General features: G+C 42.4%; 1 protein-coding gene across 1 annotated transcript in view; it reads left to right on the top strand.

The window, feature by feature from the left end:
- Positions 1 to 13,824, top strand: part of ABCG1 (ATP binding cassette subfamily G member 1) — a 54,346-nt gene that overhangs the window by 34,812 nt on the left and 5,710 nt on the right. Inside the window, exons 3-13 of the mRNA XM_005427239.2 lie at positions 1,044 to 1,161; positions 1,906 to 2,038; positions 3,445 to 3,495; positions 5,504 to 5,649; positions 6,387 to 6,510; positions 7,858 to 7,972; positions 9,105 to 9,253; positions 9,409 to 9,510; positions 10,616 to 10,784; positions 11,564 to 11,664; positions 13,161 to 13,319. Coding sequence (XP_005427296.1) covers positions 1,044 to 1,161; positions 1,906 to 2,038; positions 3,445 to 3,495; positions 5,504 to 5,649; positions 6,387 to 6,510; positions 7,858 to 7,972; positions 9,105 to 9,253; positions 9,409 to 9,510; positions 10,616 to 10,784; positions 11,564 to 11,664; positions 13,161 to 13,319 — 1,367 coding nt within the window. The remainder of the gene's footprint in view (positions 1 to 1,043; positions 1,162 to 1,905; positions 2,039 to 3,444; positions 3,496 to 5,503; positions 5,650 to 6,386; positions 6,511 to 7,857; positions 7,973 to 9,104; positions 9,254 to 9,408; positions 9,511 to 10,615; positions 10,785 to 11,563; positions 11,665 to 13,160; positions 13,320 to 13,824) is intronic.

The raw sequence follows: 13,824 nt of genomic DNA, 5'->3' as shown, positions 1-13,824 counted from the left end.
TGAAAAATTTAAATGCTGGTCAGGGCTCTCCCCACCTTCCTTACACAGTTTTTATGCCTTTACATGGAAATCCTTCAGGGCAAGGTGGATACAGTTGGTCCGAATCTGGAATTCTCCTTGGAGCACAGTTTGCTTATGCTTAGAATAAACATGGAGTAAAGACTTCTAATAAAGGTTTACTGGCAAAGATAATTAAATCAGAAATAAGTTGAAATGTTTGAAGGAGGTGGTGTTGTCACTCTAGAACATCCTTGCCTGAGGATGTAATTATGATGGCATGAAGTTTTGGAATGGATTAATCTAAATGAGAAGAACACCCTGCATGTTCTTAACTAGAAATTTTCCCTAGAAATTGTTTTTACAGTTCCTGTGGTCAGTCTCCCTGTCTAGAAAAGCCTTCGGAGTTCCTCTGGTAAGAGAGTTCTTGTGGCAAGAGATTGAGGAAGTTTGTGTATCTCCTTTTGCTGAGTTCTTATCATACAGGACATTTTTTTTCCATTTCTTTTATGGAAAAAGGTCTTTGAGATCTTGGCTGTTGCTCTCCCTAAGAAGTTGCTGTTTTGGTGAGAGGGCAGAATTTTGGCACTGAAACTGCAGTGATTGGAGGGCAGCCTGCTCCAAGACTGTTAACTTGGAGTGTTGGATATTTTAACAGCATCCTGGTAAAATCGTCTGAGAGGACTCAGAGTATTTATAGTATTACAGCAGTTTAGTATTTTATATTGCTGCCACTTAGAGAATGGCAGCAAAGTTTCATAGCCCTGTTTAAAAACCATCCTGCAGTGAGGCAAGAGTGTGAGACCCTGTAATCCCATTTGTGTCATGGCAGGAACTGCTGCTCCTGCTCACAATTTGGATTTTGATAGTTACTTTGATAGTTATTTTGATAGTTATTTTGGCTATTGCAGCGTGCTGATGTTGGCATCAGCCTCTCAGGAGGTGGCTGTTAATGCCTGCTTGTCATCAATATTCAATGGCAATGAACTTTCATTGCTCCCCGGATGTGATTAAGGGTTCAGTGAACTTTTCTTTCCTTTTTCCAGGTTATAAGACCCTTTTGAAAGGAATTTCAGGGAAGTTCAGCAGTGGAGAACTCGTTGCAATTATGGGACCTTCAGGAGCTGGGAAGTCAACGCTTATGAATATTCTGGCAGGATACAGGTCAGTACCAATGAAAATCCCAAGTTAGGATAAAATCACTGAGCCTGAGGGCTCCTTGGAGACAACAGAAGAAGAAATTTTGGCCTAGAGTTTGTCAAAAAGAGGCACTTCAAAGATTTTGAATTAGATCCTTTTTGCTTATCTTTTTTCCTCTGTGTCCTGTTTTGGTCACTTGGGATTTATCTCTTAACAGGTCTGTTCCAAAAATAAAAAGCAATTTAAAAACCCAAAAAACACACATATAAAGAAAATCTGCTTTTTTGGCTGCGTAACAAATCTGACTCAGTGTCTTATGTTTGTGATGTTTCTTAAAATCACATAAACACTTGAAAAATCGACTCTTTTTAGTTACCACTTCATAATGTTGATGTCTTCTTCCCCAAAATGCAGTGACTGTGCTTCATTTTTCTAAATCCCCTCTTGTATGGCCATACAAGGTGTCTCTGTCTTGTCATTTGGGGCATAAGGAACAGGATAGAGAAATCTAAAAGAAACCCCCACCTTTGATTTCTTGATATATTTTCAGATTTATATAGAACAGCACACATTTTGAGTAAAATTTTCAGCATCATAGCATGAAGCTTTATATGAAAGAAAGCGTAATCAGGAAATAATTTGATTTTTATCCAGTCAACCAAATTTATTTCACAGGGGCAGCAACTACCTAAGACTTCCAGGTGCTCAGTCATTTGGCAGCACAAGTGATGGTGAGATTCACCTCTGGCTGTTGTTGTTTGGTTTCAGAGAGACGGGGATGAAAGGAGAAATCCTCATCAACGGGCAGCCCCGCGACCTGCGCTCCTTCCGCAAGGTCTCCTGCTACATCATGCAGGATGACATGCTCCTTCCTCACCTCACTGTCCAGGAAGCTATGATGGTGAGCTTTGTTCCTTGCTCTAACTTATCTGAGCAGCAGAAAATGGAGAATGGTTTGTGTTGTGCCCTTGGTCCTGCCCCTGGCAATGCCACAAGATGTCGTCCCTGTTCGGTCGCGCGCAGTGAGAGTTCTTGGCATTTGGTGATGCCTTGAATTCCGTGTCAGGCTCATCCTTCTTTGGCTTTATAATTTCCAGTTTGTGCCCAGCATTGTGATTTGGAAGGAGGTCTAAGTGTCTGCTCCTTAGATGTAGAGAATGGAACCTGAAGTTCTTCACGAAGGAGCCTTTGTAGGGACCATCTGTTTGCTTGGGTGGTGGATGAGTAACCTCATCTCTCTCTCTTTCTCCCCATCTTTCATGTTCTGACTGAAAATTGGTATTTACACTTCAGTGTGATCTCTCTGCTACTTCTACTCTTTTGTGCCTTTTTTAAAATAAAGGCATTTTATAAAATCTCTTTCATTTTATAAAATCTCTTTCATGGGGAAGAGAACAGGAACAGAGTAAGTCCAAGATGCACAGGCAATGTTAATTCTTCTCATTGTTTTGCATCACATCAGCAAGTTTATGAATTGCCAACTTGACCAGTTAGTCTGGAAGTGTCTGTAGCTCAGCTTGAGAAAGGAGCCAGTTTTTCTCAGAAGTTATTATCAAAACAAGGCTCAGGTTGCTCACACTGTGCCAGCTCAATTCACAAATTTTAAGGCCAGAAGAAATCACTCCACGTTTTATATGGCTGATTTTCTGCAAGGCTCTTTTCTGTGGAGAAGTTTTTTGTCTCTTTTGTTTACTTGAGTGTTTTCATCAGAATCCCACGGGACCACTTCTGCAGAATTTGGCCCAGATTATAGTTGCTGTCTAAAATTAATCAATCAAGTCTCTGACAAAAAATAATTACCTAACAGTTTAATTGCTTTTAATAAAGGTTAATCATGATGTTTTGTGGAGCTGCCTTTCAGGACAGCAGATGACACCTTTCATAAGATTATTTATTTCTCTGCTCACTTGTTTGCATGCTGGAGAATGGCAGAGTTCAGTTATCCTTACAGTGAGAATGAAGCACAAATAAACTCTGTTTCTAGGATTATCTGGGAAGTTTTTGGATGTGCAAAATATGACACTTTCCCATCTTCCTGTAAAGCTCTTTGACTTGCAGAATGGCCTCTTTTTAAATACACTTTCTCTCAGGTGCTTTGCCTGAGTCAAATTAAACTCAGTTATTCACTGCACAGAAAAATGTGATGCTTGTGACTGGAACATTGTAGTTCCAGTTCAGATTTTCTGACTGGGTTGAAAGGAGTTGTTTAAGTGGTACCTTGGAGTGCTGTGCCTGAGACATCTCCTCTAAGTGGTGGTTGTGCTTCAGGCCAGCTCAAAAATCAAATTCCACTGTTTTGCATTCCAGGTGTCTGCTCATCTGAAACTTCAAGAGAAAGATGAAGGGAGGAGAGAAATGGTATGTACAGTGCCCATCAGACTGGAATTTGGGGGATGCCAAGAAGTGAGCTCTGTGAAGCAGACATTTTTATCTAACACTGAACTGCACTGGACCTGCAGCGACAGAATAATTCATATTCCCTAGGCTGACATGTGTCATGGGGAGGGAATGTTCACTGCAGTCTCCATGAAAGCTGCTTTCTGTACGAGACTGGAAAATTGTAAAAGGTTTACTGAAACAAATCCCCAGGCTCTGCAGGATTCCTGTTAATGCACCTTGGGTTCTCCAGTGTGCATCTCATGTGGGGTGAGATAAATCGCCCAGCTGGACCTGCATGAGGACCTGTGCTCCTCTAACCCATCCATGGGGAAAAGCACAACTTCTCCTGAAATATGAAACCTATGGCAACTCCCTGGGCAGATCAGCTGGTTTTGTGACTGTCCTTTCTCTGTGTTTATTTCCAAATTGGAGCAATTGGGCATTTCTTCAGACTCAAAAGAATCCTTGAAAATCAGAAAAGGAAACTTACAGGAATCAGCTTGTTGTGAAGAAAAGAAACACAGGTTGTTTTCTTATTGGAAAGCAAATTTCTATAGAAACAGCTGTTAACTTAATTGTTAAGCCTTAGTTCATTTACACTTTAGTGAAGTTAGGCCAAGCAAGCTAATTCACTTGTTCACACTGTCGCTGTAATTACAAGCAGCTCTTTGAGTTAAAATCTGGGCTGTGTTTATTCAACACATGTTAGAAGAATTTTCTAGTTGGTGTTACTGGCCTGTGCAGGAGAAGATAATTCATTTTATTGTTGCAAATTGGAGTGTAAACATTTATCACAGATAAATGTTATGAATTTATACACTTGTGCCAGCAGGATTGCAGACTCCTGTTTAAAGCAGGGATGATGAAAATCCTCAGGTGAACCACAGTTTATGTTCCTAGCTGCCCTTGCTTGTGCTGCCTGAGTCCTGTTTACCCTTCCCAGACATAAAGGGAATGAGGTAGCTGGGCTTTTTCCTCTGAGAAACAAGGCTTAGTGGGTTTTGTTATTTTTTTACTCCCCCTTTCTGGGAGAGAGAACTCCTGGAAATCAAAATCAGGACAAGCAAAGGGTCAGGCCCTGGCTGGTCTCACCAGTTTTCACCAAGTCAGGCATTCTTTCTGGAAAACTCTCTCCATCCAAACAGTTGATGCTTTGAAAAATGGTGGGGTCTGTTTCCTAAACTTCAGAGAAGTATTAAATGTCTGCTTTCTACCTCTGAAGTGGAGTTTGTTAATTGAATGAGCAATGTAGCTCATGGATTCACATTTTTGTGTCCATCTTTTTATTGAAGCCAAAGAGATATTTCCCTTACATAGGGCTACCAGCCCAGATCTACAGTCACTGAAAGAGAAAAAATCCCAGAGCCTGGGATTGTGCTCCTTTTGCTCTAAAAGTCCTGAGATGAGCTGTGCCCTTCCTGAGGCTGTGCCTTGAGGGAATCCCAAACATCTGAGAGTCCCTGTGACAACTGCATTGACCCTGAGTGGAATGAAAACATCCGAAATCAATGGCTGCACTTGAAAGAGGAGACTGTGGACAAGAGATGAGATAAAGCAGGTCACTGCTCTACAGAAACCACTGGTTTTTGTCATAGATCCCTTGTAGAGGCGGCCCCAGAGTTCTGTTGAAAGAATCTTCTTGGTTTCACTGTGCAAGGACCCCTCACATGCTGCAAAGCCCTTTTGATGTCAGTGCCATACCCATAAATACACAGCCACAGAAGATCTGATTTCCACTCCTTTTTCACCTCTTCACTGAGTGAGGTCATGCAGGACAAACAAGCAGAATTTGGGTCAAAACAGTAAATGGCAGAAAAAACTGTTAACACTGAGTCTAATAAATGACTAATGAACACATTACTTGGGAAAAGGCTTTATGTGGGTGATGAAACAAAGTTGTGAGCTGGTCTGCAACCTCCATGCAAATCAGTGAAGGGGCTGGAGGTTTTTCATGTTCCAACAGCCTGGAATGTTCTGCTCCCTCCAGGTGAAGGAAATCCTGACAGCCCTTGGTTTGCTGACCTGTGCCAACACAAGGACTGGGAGTCTCTCTGGGGGCCAGAGGAAACGCCTGGCCATTGCTCTGGAGCTGGTGAACAACCCCCCTGTCATGTTCTTTGATGAACCCACCAGGTACTTCAAGGCCAAAAATCAAACACAGGCAAAGATGGTTTTGCATAGTAGAAGAGAGCTACAGAAAAGCTATTCCCCTCTAAATCCCTGGGAAAGGCTCATTTTGTGTTGTCTGCAAGCACTGAATTAGGCCAAGAAATAATTTGCTTTGGGTTCTTGGTGCCTTGGGTCACTGCTGGGCTGTGGGGCTGTGAGTAAAATTCAAAGCAGACACAAACTGCTGGGTTGTAGGTTTGTAAATAATATTTAAAGCAGACACAAACTGCTGGTCTGTAGGGCTGTAAGTAACATTTAAAGCGTTCACAAACTGGAAAGAAAGGAAGGAAAAGAGAGGAAAATATTGTGGCATGGATTTTATTTTTCCAGCAAAGACTGCTTGAATATAAACATTTTAAAATGTGACTTTTGGTAATGAATGTGATCAGCCTGGGAGGAGGCTGGCAAAGCTATGAATATGTATCTGTTCATTAAAGCTGGGAGCATTTAAATCTGCAGCTCTAAAATGCAGAAGTCCCTTAAGGCAGCTTTGAGAATACTCTTTTTCATTCTCAGGCATGCTTCCAACTTAATTAAAAGCCTGATGGAGAAGCACAAGCATAAGGTTGGCATATGATAAACTGAAACTGCTGCAGAGAAGATTTGTAAAAGGATAATAATGGGATACCTCGTAGCAAATGCATGTGCTGGTTTTGAGTGGTGCCTGTGGATAACAAACTTGTTTGGGTTTTTTTTTCCAGTGGCTTGGACAGTGCATCGTGTTTTCAGGTGGTCTCTCTGATGAAGGCTTTGGCCCAGGGTGGCAGATCCATCATCTGCACGATTCACCAGCCCAGTGCAAAGCTGTTTGAGCTCTTTGACCAGGTATTGCTCTCAGACTTTCTCTGCATGTGTGGTTCAGGGTGCTTATGCTTTCATGGCATAACCTTGAAAGGTTTTAATCTTTAATAATAACCTTTTAATCAAAAAACCATCAAAAACCACCAAAAACCATCAAAAACCATCAAAAAACCAAAAAACCATCAAAAAGGCATAACCACCTCTTTAATCAAAAAACATGAATAATTCTAGTTGATGGCTTCAAATCATATAAAGAAATTAAATAAATAACAGCAAAATATACTTTTTTATTATTTTTTTCCCTTCTTCTCTGCCTGCTTCCTTTATTTATGTGTAATGTTTGTGAAGAATGTTGCTGTTAGGTTTGTGAAATCAACATTATTGCCCTGGTGATTATGATGCCTTCAGCCAGAGCTGCTCCTTGCACTGAGCTGTCACTGAAGTAAATTAGAGCAATATAAAAGCAGGAGAGCTGCAGAGTCAATGTCTGCAATATATCTGTGCATCCCAGATACACAGGTGTAGATGGAGCAGAGTTAATTCACATGAAACAATAATAACAACTGAATTTAGTATTGAAAATTAATTGAAATTAAGTCAGTTGGAGAACTTTTCTCCAAGCCAACAATGGCATGTGGACCATGTGTGTTTAGATTAGATAAAAAAATGTATTTTAGTCTTGTCAGAGGATTTAGATTAGTCCTGTGAGAGCTGAGAGAAAACCTCCACCACCACAGGTGAACAAACTCTTGCAGATTGCCAGTCTGGCAGGGAGTTTATTTAAAGTCCAAATCGTGGCTAAAAGTGAGAGTGATGGAGCTGTTTGCTGTTGCTGTGCTGTCCCAGCTCTCCTTCCATCCCTGCCCAAAATATCCACAATGTGTGGAAATTAGATGGCTTGGCTCTCCAGCTCCTTGCCTATTTTCAGCCTGTGCCAAAGGCTGCAGTGAGTGTGTTTCTGTGTTAATGTGTTTGAAGTCCTGCAGGCAATGTGTGCAGAATTCCAGCTCCAGGCTTTAAATTTTCCATTAGTTGTGATTCCATGCAAAGTTAATTTCCAGTGGTGACAGATCTTCCCAAGGTGTTCTTCCCACAAGGACAAGGAGATGTTATCAGGCAACAGGTTCAAATATTTTGATGCTATCTCACATTTTTTCTTACTTCTTTTCTTTTTTTTTCTTTTTTTCTTTTCGCTGTTGAGACTATGAACCAGTCTACTCAGATGATCTCAACCTCTCTTAAAGAGGATTTTTCAGTTAAAAGCGGTGTCAAAACCTAAAGAACTTGGTTATTCTCCGTTGAGACTATTTCACATTTTTTTCTTATTTCTTTTTCTTCTATTTTTTTTCCTCTTTTCTTCTTGTTTCCCAGCTCTATGTTCTAAGTCAAGGTCAGTGCATTTACCGTGGGAAGGTGACAAACCTTGTCCCTTACTTGAGAGATTTGGGGCTGAATTGTCCAACCTACCACAACCCAGCAGATTTTGGTAAGGACAGCTTGAATAGTTTATTTCATTTCTTTTGTATGTTATCATTTTATAATTTTATCACCTTCAGGGTAAGGGGAACCATGGTGTGATTTATACTTCTGTGCATATATACCTATGTGCTTTTCCGTATATGAACCAAAATTCAAAATAAAAGTAATCAGATTTTTTTTTTCCGAAGTAATTTGAATGCCACCTAGTGGTATAATTTAGTGACTATTCCTCTCTTAGCAGTCCAGGTTCAGGAAATGAAAAATAAAGTGTATTCTTTAGTGTTTCATAGTAACTAATATTGGTAACTTTTTAAAGTGGCTTCGGCGTTCTGCTTGTTTTATCTTGAGCAGTAGTACAGTTTAGAGCATTGAGGGTTTTTTCAGTGTTGTATCTTAAAAAAAAATGGAAAGTGCCACAAAAATAGATTTTTGTCTATTTTCTGTATTCACTGCCTTTCCTCTGAACTTCATTTAACTTCCAGGATGAAGAGATCTCTCTGAAGATTTATGGAAAGATAAATTCAAAAACTTAAATGTTGTTTGTGTACAGATATAAATTTGCACGTGGCATTTTAGGTATTTTAAAGCCTGTACTAAAAAAAAAGAAAATTAAAAATTAAAAATCTGGTCTTGTCAGTGCATCAAGGGGATTTAACAACAAGGCTTGTACCTGGTCAGCAGTAATTTCAACCTTTGTAAAGCAGTAATTTCAACCTTTGTAAAGTGTGACGGTGTTCACAGGGGTTCTTGGGTGAGGGAAGAGACGAGGATCTGACTCCATGTTTCAGAAGGCTGATTTATTATTTTATGATCTCTATTACATTAAAACGATACTAAAGAATAGAAGAAAGCATTTCATCAGAAGGCTAGCTAAGAATTGCAAGGAAAGAATGATAACAAAGTTTGTGTCTTGGACAGAGAGTCCGAACCAGCTGGGCTGTGATTGGCCATTAATTAGTAACAACCAACATGGGCCAATCACAGATGCACCTGTTGCATTCCACAGCAGCAGATAATCATTGTTTACATTTTGTTCCTGAGGCCTCTCAGCTTCTCAGGAGGAAAAATCCCAAGGAAAGGATTTTTCATGAGAAGATGTGTGCGACAGCAAAGCGGAAACTCCAAATTGTGTTTTGCAGTGATGGAAGTGGCCTCGGGCGAGTACGGGGACCAGAGCAGCCGCCTGGTCCGGGCTGTCAGGGAGAGGATTTGTGACTCCGACTACAAGAGAGACGTGCCCGGGGAGCACGAGCTGAACCCCTTCCTGTGGCACCGGCCCTCTGAGGAGGTATTTGGTGCATCTCTGCAGGGGGAGGGAGGGAATTTAAATCCCCCCTCGGTGGAGGAGTCTCTGGGCACGCTCAGCTGATGTGAGTGGGCTTTTGTGAATGAAAAGCAAGGCTGCAGAGGAAGGGGTTTGTTCTCTGTGTGTTGTTCCTGCAGGACTCCTCCTCCACAGAAGGCTGCCACAGCTTCTCTGCCAGCTGCCTCACCCAGTTCTGCATCCTCTTCAAAAGGACTTTCCTCACCATCATGAGGGACTCGGTAAGAATAAGTGATAGTAACTTTTGTGGCCAAAAAGTCTGTCCAGCTGGGTGTGAGGCTCCTCAAAGGTCCTGTCCAGCAGCCCATCCATGAATTATCACAGAATTCCAAAGGGAAGAGGCTGATCTCTCAGTCTTGCTGTTTATCATCTTCATTGTCAATGACAGCTTTCTACACAGCACTCAGAAGCACCTGGCCTAAAAACCCAAAGTTCAAATCCCCTCTGTGCTGGCAGGTCCCTTATACAGTTATCAATCCTACTGAAAAGTGAGTGGGAAGTTGTAGTGCTGTGTCACAAAATTAGGTTTTCCAGAAAATTCAGGATGGCAGAGATAATAACTTCAGTGTGCTGTAATGTTACCACTTAAAATCTTCCTTTTTGGAAATAGAAAATCTGTAGATAAAAAGTTTCTGCTTCTTTGCCATAACTTGTTCTCCCTTCCTGATTTTTATAAGTGCATTTGTCAACAGGGATTAATTAAGTTAATGAATTAAAATCAGGAGAAACTGTAACTGATTTGCTGATGCATAGATTGAAGGACAATGTTGTTTTTAATATATTTTTTTCCTGCTTGACTCTAAAGGCTTGCAGTTGTTCCCAATGTTATTATTTCTTTTGCTCTTCCAAGCTGCTTTTGGGAATACTGTGTTGCAGAGAAGGCACAGAAAGCTAATTTATTCCTGATGAAGTTACTTGGGTCTACACAAGCCTGAAATGCCTTTTCTGCTTCTCTTCTGCTCTGGGGAAATTCATCTTTTAGTCAGAAAGTCTCTTTCCCCTGATGAATAGGAGCCAGTGGCTCCATGATATTGTCAGACAGGGAGATTTCAGCTTGCAGCATTTGCAGTTTCTGCCTCTATTACCTGGAAGAAATTTTCATGGGAAGCTCATAATTTTTGTCACCCAGAAGGAAATGAACATTTCTCATGGCAGGACATTGGAACTTGGTGATCTTTAACCTTCCAACCCAAACCACTCCATGGTTTCCATATAAGATTTTCTGGACATAAGTGCTCCTTTCCTGCAATCTATCCAATTTCAGCCCCACTGTCACTGCTTTTGAGCCCAGGCTTCCTGATAAATGCCACTCTTTGCTTACCACAGGTCCTGACCCACCTGAGGATCACCTCACACATTGGCATTGGGCTGCTCATCGGATTGCTCTACTTGGGCATTGGAAATGAGGCCAAGAAAGTCCTCAGCAACTCGGGGTTCCTCTTTTTCTCCATGCTGTTCCTCATGTTCGCCGCTCTCATGCCCACTGTCCTCACCTGTGAGTGCTGGGTGCCGTGTCACAGCACGGGGAGGGGGGGCTGGAATGCTGGAATGTTCCTGGGTTGGTGTGAGACAGCGTCTGACTTGGGATTCTGCCTCTAAGACAGGTGGGGGGGTGAATTTTATACCCAGAGAAGCACTACTGTGCAAGCAGGAACAGGTTTGGCCAGTGGCACTGCTCCCTGCCCAGTTTGCCCAGTGTTTCCCAGCACAGTTCAGTGTCACAGCCCTGGACTGGAATTTCTCCTTATCCCAGAGCAGCTCAGCCATGCCCTGAGCTCGAGGTTGGACTTAGGGAGGATGGAATAATTTCTCTGGGGCTTCCAAGTTATGATTCCTGCATAAAATCAGCTCATTCATGTGGTGTCAGAAGCAAACTCCTGCAGAATGGACTGTTTCATACTTGCTCTGGGAGTGCTGTTACTCTGGATTGCCTGTTGGACCACAAAGAATAACCAGGTTCTTTATGTTTTGACACCACTTTTAATTGAAAAATCCTCTTTAAGGGGGGTTCACATCATCTGAGTAGACTGGTCCATAGTCCCAACAGTGAGCAGCTCTAGGGGCTGACATTTTATATCTCATTACAAATCACTGAAACTTTTGCTGCTCTGTCGAAAACCTGAGAGTTCCAGTCCCACCCTGGCACTGCAGCAGTGCAGGATCAGACATGGATAAATCTTGTTTTTATGTGTTTAACAACAACATTTGTGTTGTTTTTATGTGAAGCAGCATTGCCCCCTGCCAATCTGACAGAATAATCTGTGTTCTCTGCAGTTCCCCTTGAGATGGGAGTATTCCTCAGAGAGCATCTGAACTACTGGTACAGCCTGAAAGCCTATTACCTGGCCAAGACCATGGCTGATGTTCCTTTCCAGGTACATGCTCTACTCTTCAATAAAACAGAACCATTTCAGTTCATGAATGACAAACCCTCTTGCCAGAAGATTGGTACTGGTATTTTATCCATTGCAATAGTGGGGAAAGTGTGCAGATGTGTCTGGTGAAGCTTCAGGGATGAATCAGAATTCACAGAATTCCCAGAATCCCTGGGTTGGAAGAGAATTTCAAGACCATCAAGTCCAACCCAGCCCCAACAGCTCAACTGAACCCTGGCCCCCAGTGCCACATCCAGGCTTTGTTAAACACACCCAGGGATGGGGACTCCACCACCTCCCCGGGCAGCCATTCCAGAACTTTCTCACCCTTGCTGGAAAAACCTTTTCCCTGCTATCCAGCCTGTATTTCCCTTGGTGCAGCTGGAGGCTGTGTGCTCTGGTTGTGTCAGTGCTGCTGGAGAAAGAGCCCAGCCCCAGGTGAGCACAGGCACCTTTCAGGAGCTGTGCAGAGTGATGGGGGCAGCCCTGAGTCACTCCAAGCCTCATTCCAGGCAGTGTGGTGGTGTTTGCAGGGGACTCAGGACAAGGGAAGAGATGAGAATCTCGACTCCATGTTTCAGAAGGCTGATTTATTATTTTATGATATGTATTATATTAAAGAAAATGATATATTAAAACTCTGCTAAAAATAGAAGAAAGGATTTCATCAGAAGGCTGGAAAGGAATAGAAAGGAATGGAATGATAATAAAATCTTGTGACTGACCAGAGAGTCTGAGACAGCTGGACTGTGATTGGCCATTAATTAGAAACAACCACTTGAGACCAGTCAAAGATGCACCTGTTGCATTCCACAGCACCAGATAGTTATTGTTTTTCTTTTCCTCTGAGGCTTCTCAGGAGAAAAAATCCTAGCAAAAGGATTTTTCATAAAATATGTCCGTGACACAGGAGGGTGAAGGGTTGGGAGTGGAATCCTTTTTTTAAATGCCCGTCAGAAAGACAGGTATCCTCCACCTGTCATGTCATGGAAAGGCTGAGAGCTGTGGATTAATGGGAACCCCCCTGTGACCGTGTTCACAGGGGTCCCAGGATGAGGGAAGAGATGAGAATCTGACTCCATGTTTCAGAAGGCTGATTTATTGTTTTATAATATATATTTTATTAAAACTATACTAAAAGAATAGAAGAAAGGATTTCATCAGAAGGCTTAGCCAAGAATAGAAAAAGAAAGAATGATAACAAAGGCTTGTGTCTCGGACAGAGGGCCTGAGCCAGCTGGACTGTGATTGGCCATTAATTAGAAACAACCAACATGAGACCAATCACAGATCCACCTGTTGCATTCCACAGCAGCAGATAACCATTGTTTACATTTTGTTCCTGAGGCCTCTCAGCTTCTCAGGAGGAAAAAATCCCAAGGAAAGGATTTTCCATAAAAGATGTCTGTGACCCCCCCCACCATGTTTTTGCACTTCTCAGAGTGGCAGTGAGTGTCTGGCTGTCAGGGGCTCACTGCCCGTGCTTGTCCTTGCAGATCATGTTCCCCGTGGCCTACTGCAGCATCGTGTACTGGATGACCTCCCAGCCCTCGGACGCGCTGCGCTTCGTCCTCTTCGCCGCCCTGGGCACCATGACATCCCTGGTGGCTCAGTCCCTGGGCCTGCTCATAGGGGCAGCCTCCACGTCCCTACAGGTATTGTCCTGGTTTGGAAAGGCAGGTGTCTGCTGAGGAAGGCAGGAGCCTCCCTTGAAATGGAGAATGTAAACCTCATCCCTACGAATTATTATGATTTTGGAATTAAGGGGCTCTCAGGCAAAAATATGGGAATAGGAATAACAGGTCTTTATTAGGGTAAAAAGAAATATACAAATGCAATAGTACAAACAAAAATACCCCCAACACTGACAGAGTCAGAACAGGAGCTGACATCCTATGGGTCAGGGTAGTGGCAGCCAGTGCCATTCCATGGTGGCTGAAGCTCTCCTGCCTCCCTTGAAATGGAGAACGTAAACTCCCTCCCCTCCAAATTATTATAATTTTGAAATTAAGGGGCTCTCGGGCAAAGATATGGCAGTAGGAATAACAGTTCTTTATTAGGGTAAAAAGAAAAATACAAATGCAGTAGTACAAACAAAAAAAAAAACCCAACACTGACAGAGTGAGAATAGGCCCTGACACCCTGTGTGTCAGGGGGGGG

Source organism: Geospiza fortis, unplaced genomic scaffold, assembly GCF_000277835.1.
Source record: "Geospiza fortis unplaced genomic scaffold, GeoFor_1.0 scaffold17, whole genome shotgun sequence".
Taxonomy (NCBI): domain Eukaryota; kingdom Metazoa; phylum Chordata; class Aves; order Passeriformes; family Thraupidae; genus Geospiza; species Geospiza fortis.
This window is presented reverse-complemented; position numbering and strand designations above follow the sequence as displayed.